The sequence below is a fragment of the Bison bison genome, unplaced genomic scaffold (genome assembly GCF_000754665.1).
Source record: "Bison bison bison isolate TAMUID 2011002044 unplaced genomic scaffold, Bison_UMD1.0 scf7180017864178, whole genome shotgun sequence".
NCBI classification, from domain to species: Eukaryota; Metazoa; Chordata; class Mammalia; order Artiodactyla; family Bovidae; genus Bison; species Bison bison.
The window spans coordinates 909465-915890 of record NW_011494750.1 but is presented as its reverse complement, the minus strand read 5'-3'; the positions used below and the strand labels follow the sequence as shown (position 1 = coordinate 915890).

General features: G+C 48.9%; 1 protein-coding gene across 1 annotated transcript in view; it reads right to left on the bottom strand.

Moving 5' to 3' along the window:
* CRY2 (cryptochrome circadian clock 2) overlaps window positions 1-6426 on the bottom strand; it is a 36606-nt gene that overhangs the window by 23377 nt on the left and 6803 nt on the right. Inside the window, exons 2-3 of the mRNA XM_010842331.1 lie at window positions 2377-2485; window positions 2-21 (exon numbers count right to left, since the gene is read on the bottom strand). Of these exons, the coding sequence (XP_010840633.1) occupies window positions 2-21; window positions 2377-2485 (129 nt within the window). The remainder of the gene's footprint in view (window position 1; window positions 22-2376; window positions 2486-6426) is intronic.

Below are 6426 nucleotides of genomic sequence, written 5' to 3'. Positions count from 1 at the left end.
CAGGCGGGTCACCCCCCATTCCTGTTGGGGGAGAGAATCTGTAATGATCACCACTGCTGGGGAGAAGGAAGCTGGGCAGGCACTCAGCTCCCTGCCGAGAGGAAACCGAGCACGTGGGGAGACGTGTCAGAACAAACTGGGGACGACGACTTGAACCAGAAAGCCAACCATCTGAGGGCCCCGAGGTTTAAGGAAGCAGGTCCACGAGGAGAGGCCAACAGCCCTCAACAGTGGAGCCCGAGGCTAGCGGTCCCCACGGGATCAGGAGAGAGGTGGGCAGCTCTGGGCGCCGCCGGTGTCCTTGTGGGAGAAGAATACAGCAGGAGGCTATAAATACACGCTCCCAGGGGAGCCCCCGTCCCAGAAAGAGGCACAGGATCACCACCTCCTGCCAGCTCAGCAGCCTTTCCCAGAGCTCCTTGGGGCCCTGCAAACTTCTGGCCTAGTTTTCCTCGCAGACTTGTGCTACATAAAGTATCCTCACGGTTTCCACGGCAACACTTCTGAGGCCAGTAGCAAACAGAGCTAGTAGGCTCCAGCTCTCAGACAGCTGGGAAAGGAGAAGCAGCCCTTGGCCCAGAGGTCAGAGAAATCAGAGCAGAGGGGCCACATATTTTATAAGAAGGGAATTCTTTTCCAGGTCTTTAGTCATGTCTGGTAGAAATTTCTGTATTTCCTAGCAAACCTGGGAGAAAGCGGCCCAGTGAAAGGTTGTACCCCTTCTGGAACCCACAGAAAGCCCGAGAGCATGCAGCTAGCAGGAGGAAACCACATTCCAACCCAGGTCTCTGGTCATGGTCCCTTAAAACTCTGAACCCTTGGGGCAAATGTCCTGGCCACACACACACCGGTGCGGTCTTGACTCAGCCCTGCTGGCTGTGGGTCCCACGCAGAGTTGCTTATCTCTCGCCCAAGGTTAAGGTTAGCACTGAACATTTATTGGGTGCTTACTATGAGCCAAGTATTCTGCTTAGCAGTTCATGATAGGTTAAAGGTTAAAGCCTCACAGCCCTATGAATAATAATAGAAGTGTTACTATTAGATGACACCTTTTCCAAGAAGCCTCCTTGACCCTCTTCAGAAAGATTCTCTGGCACCTGCCATTTTCCACCACAGCAGTTACCATGTGGCAGGGAAGCTGCCCACCACTCGCCAGTTTCCTCCACTGGAGTGTGAGTACTCGGAGCAGCGATTGTGTCGCCTCATTCTTCATCATCCTAGGACATGGTATGGGCCTGTGCACATACCAGAAGCTTAATAATATACAGAGAATGGGAGCTCTGTATCTCTGGGCTATTAGTGGGCTGGCCTCGGAGGTGCTGGGAGGTGGGGCAACACAGCAGAAGAGAGGCCCGTGTGTTTAATGGTATGGTGGTCACAAACACAACTCTGGGCTCACAGCCTGGGTTCAGGCCCCAGACTGCTGCTCTGAGCTTCACAGGCATGGGCAAACTATTGCTTCCTTGTCTGCAGAACAGGGACAGGGGCACCTACCTCTGAGGGCAGCGGCAAGAGGTACAGGAATTAATGTTCATAGAGCATGTACTGAGAACAGCGCTTGACTCACAGTCAGCCCTCAGTGAGTGCTGGCTCTACCAGCACTGTGTGATTTGTGCACATGTGTCTGTGTGTGGGGGTGTGGGGAGGTGAAGTGAATGCAGAAGTATTTACTCAGCTGCCTGCCTTGACATTTAGTCTTTCCTCTTGTCTTTTCCCTCCAGGAAGAATAGGAAAGGAAGTGGGGTGTAGAGAGGCATAGAAACAATCGTGTGCTGATGTCCTAGAGCCCTCTGTTCATGAGCATTTCCACCTCCATTTGGGTTTTAAAAAATGTGTATTATAAAGGGTTTGTGGGGGAAGCTGGGTTGGCTACCTGATACAGCAACCAGAGGCCTATGTGGTACTGAAATGAAGATTCTGTCAATCATTTTACGGAGGAAGTAGGGACACTCCCTTAAAGAGGCTGATTTTTTTTTTTTTTCCAATAAGAGGAGCAAAGCAAGAGGGGAAATGCCCCTAGATAAACAGGAAACCTCACCCTCAAACTCCTGGCGCAAGAAGAGCCCTAACAAATCTTGCTGGCTTGAATCAAGAAAATATTTAAGGAAGCCAGGAATATCTGGGGTGAAATAAGTTGCCACATCCCATGTCTGAACTGAGCTGGGAACTTTCCAACAAGACACCAGATTCCCTGATGTTTTCCTTAACACAGTTTCCATTCTGTGCGCAGCTGACCAGCTTCATTCGCTCCCAGCTTCCCTAGCAGCAGTGGTCAGCCCGGCCCTGACTGTCTCCACTTCCTCGGTCAGAACATCGTCTCATTCAGTCCGCAGGGAACAGACGCTCACTGTCTTGTCCCAGACTCTGAGCACTTACCTGGAACAGCCTCGGGAACACGTCAGCTGGCTGGCCCCGGACCACAAAGAGGCGGGAGTTCAGTTTCCTTAAGCTTCTGTCCAAATCTTCCAGAGACTGAAGTAGGAACCTACAGAAGCCACGGAGTCCTTGTTGGTGGTAACATAAAAAAGAGTCACTCCTTCCTAACAAAGCAGGGAGAACCTTGTTTATGCCAAACCAGTAGCACAGTTCTCCTGGGTTCTTGTCCAGGCATGATGTGGTAGGGGGTCAGGGCCACCTCTGTTGAATCCTGCCTTTGCCATTACTAGCTGCGTGATTTTAGATTACTTAACCTCTTTAGCTTCTTCCCCCCCTAATCTGTGATACAGAGTTGGTGTTAGTACCCATCGCATAGAATTGTTAAGGAAAGAAAGCCAAATAATGCAAGAGGAACGTTCAGTACAGACCCTGGAACAGAGAAACCTGGGGGAGTGTGAGCTGCTCCCACTTGTGCTGTTCCTCGGCGATCAGAGGCAAGTCCACTCACTTCCTCTTGGCCCCTGGGTGTAACTATCCGTCCATCACCAGGGGGCTGTGAGAACCACAAGTGAGAAGAGATGGGGGAGCCATCTGAGAAACAAGGGCAGCCCTGTGGTACGCAGGCAGAGGTCCCATCCGCAGAGGAACAAGACCGCAGTGGCCCTGGAAGGTCTCATCCACCCTGGTCCGACAGACTTCCTGTCTTTCCGCACTCACGCTCTGGTCTGCGTGGGTGTCTCCTGACACAGCCTCACGGCCCCACGGCCTGGGCTGGGTCCCCAGTGTTTCATTTGGCAGGTAGCCCCTTCCCCAGGCCTCTCCAGGGCCCTGGCCATCAAGTTCTTGTCCCAAGAGGGAGAAGGTATGTGTCTGGAGGATTCCCTCCCATGCATCCATGGGTGTGGGACTCCAGAATCACAAGACACCTGGCCTGAGGGCTGGATCAACGTGGGACAGGGACAGGAAACGAACATTGACTGAGAGCTTTCAGGGCCTGTTTACTTTACAGGACCACAAAAATTTATTACCTGCACAGCTAGGCAAAGGAGAAAAGGAAAGATATACTCATTTGAAGGCAGAGTTTCAAATAATAGCAAGGAGGGATAAGAAAGCCTTCCTTAGTGATCAATGCAAAGAAATAGAGGAAAACAATAGAATTGGAAAAGACTAGAGATCTCTTCAAGAAAATGAGAGATACCACAGGAACATTTCATGCAAAGATGGGCTCAATAAAGGACAGAAAAGGTATGGACCTAACAGAAGCAGAAGATATTAAGAAGAGGTGGCAACAATACACAGAAGAACTGTACAAAAAAGATCTTCACAACCCAGATAATCACGATGATGTGCTCACTCGCCTAGAGCCAGGCATCCTGGAATGTGAAGTCAAGTGGGCCTAGGGAAGCATCACTACGAATAAAGCTACTGAAGGTGATGGAATTCCAGTTGAGCTATTTCAAATCCTGAAAGATGATGCTATGAAGGTGCTGCACTCAATATGCCAGCAAATTTGGAAAACTCAGCAGTGGCCACAGGACTGGAAAAGGGCAGTTTTCATTCCAATCCCAAAGAAAGGCAATGCCAAAGAATGCTCAAACTACCGAACAACTGTACTCATCTTACACGCTAGCAGAGTAAAGCTCAAAATTCTCCAAGCCAGGCTTCAATAGCATGTGAACTGTGAACTTCCAGATGTTCAAGTTGGTTTTAGAAAAGGCGGAGGAACCAGAGATCAAATTGCCAACATCTGTTGGATTATCGAAAAAGCAAGAGAGTTCCAGAAAAACATCTACTTCTGCTTTATTGACTATGCCAAAGCCTTTGAATGTGTGGATCACAATAAACTGTGGAAAATTCTTCAAGAGATGGGAATACCAGACCACCTGACCTGCCTCTTGAGAAATCTGTATGCAGGTCAGGAAGCAACAGTTAGAACTGGACATGGAACAACAGGCTGGTTCCAAATGGGGAAAGCAGTACATCAAGGCTGCATACTGTCACCCTGCTTATTTAACTTCTATGCAGAGTACATCATGAGAAACGCTGGGTTAAATGAAGCACAAGCTGGATTCAAGAGAAATATCAATAACTTCAGATATGCAAATAACACCACCCATGGCAGAAAACAAAGAAGAACTAAAGAGCCTCTTGATGAAAGTGAAAGAGGAGAGTGAAAAAGTTGGCTTAAAGCTCAACATTCAGAAAACGAAGATCATGGCATCTGGCCCCATCACTTCATGGCAAATAGATGGGGAAACAGTGGAAACAGTGGCAGACTTTATTTTTCTGGGCTCCAAAATCACTGCAGATGGTGACTGCAGCCATGAAATTAAAAGACGCTTACTCCTTGGAAGGAAAGTTATGACAAACCTAGACAGCATATTAAAAAACAGAGACATTACTTTGCCAACAAAGGTCCGTCTAGTCAAGGCTATGGTTTTTCCAGTGGTCATGTATGGATGTCAGAGTTGGACTATAAAGAAAGCTGAGTGCCAAAGAATTGATGCTTTTGGTGGTGCTGGAGAAGGCTCTTGAGAGTCCGTTGGACTGCAAGGAGATCCAACCAGTCCATCCTGAAGGAAATCAGTCCTGAATATTCACTAAAAGGACTGATGTTGAAGTTGAAATTCCAATAGTTTGGCCACCTGATGCAAAGAACTGACTCAATGGAAAAGACCCTGATGCTGGAAAGATTGAAGGCGGGAGGAGAAGGGGATGACAGAGGATGAGATGGTTGGATGGATGGCATCACCGACTCAATGGACATGAGTTTGAGTAAACTCTGGGAGTTGGTGACAGACAGGCAGGCCTGGCGTGCTGCAGTCCATGGCGTTGCAAAGAGTCGGACATGACTGAGCGACTGAACTGAACTGAACAGCTAGGCATGATCACCTTTCTGAGAAATTCATCAATACTTTTTTTGGTGGGGGGGAGGGGTGCACACCATGGGGCATATGGGATCTTATTTCTCCGACCAGGGATCAAACCTGTGCCTCCTGCATTGGAAGCGTGGAGTCTTACTGCTGGACCACCAGGTAAGTCCCATCAATACATTTTATGACATCTATTTTATCTTTAAATTAATAGTTTAAACAGATTAACTATTCATGTGGTTCAAAATTCAAGTTACAAAAGGGTACACAGTAAAAAAGTCTCCTTCTTCTGCATCCCCTGGGAATTTCATCCTCCTCTCTAGAGACAACTAATGTTATCAGTGCTATTATATGCCTGGGATGCTTTCTAAGTGTTTTCTTTTGAATTCTCTCAGCACATTTTGAAGAAAAATACTACCCTTGTTTTATAGATGAGGAAAATGAGCTACAGAGAGGATAATACATTTGCTGAAGATCACAGTTATTGGGGACAGGTTCCTACCCCACACTGTTGGTCAGACTCAAACCATGTTTTCTTCCTTAAGCCTTCTAGGGGCACATCAGACACTGCTCCAGGGGCTGAGATTCTTGCAAGCTCTCATGTGTTACGACGAACACACACCCGACTCCAGGTGATGCACTGACCTTCTGCTCTTCCGCAGGAAAGAGGCCCTGGCAGGTGAGCTTGGTTAACGGCCACCTCCTGCTATCTACCCTGGGGTCTCCCACCCAGCCCCGTCATCAACAACGGGAGTCACTAGAGTTTACTGTGAGCACAATGAAACCCAGGGGATCCTCTGCAGCACAGCATGGTCCCTGGACTGTGGGAGCCTTACAGAAGCATCAACTGTTCTCAGGCCCCCCTGCCGCCTCTGACATCTACGATATGACACTCCCAGGTGGTGAATGCCACAGATCCACATTCCGGCACGAGCTGAGTCCTGGGCTCAGCCCGAAGCATAGTGCTAGCTGACGAGCAGGCAGGGACTCCTCGAGGGGTTGCAATGGGAGACTGACAGGCTGAATGCTGTTCTCCACAAAGCCAGAGCTCCGCCTCTGCGAATTTCTATTTTTGAGCACTGACACCCTTAGAAAAGCAAAGCTGAGACAGAGTGACGCACTGCACTTGCGTTGGCCTCCTCTCAGGCCTCACCGTCCTCTCAGGAGGAAAATACCA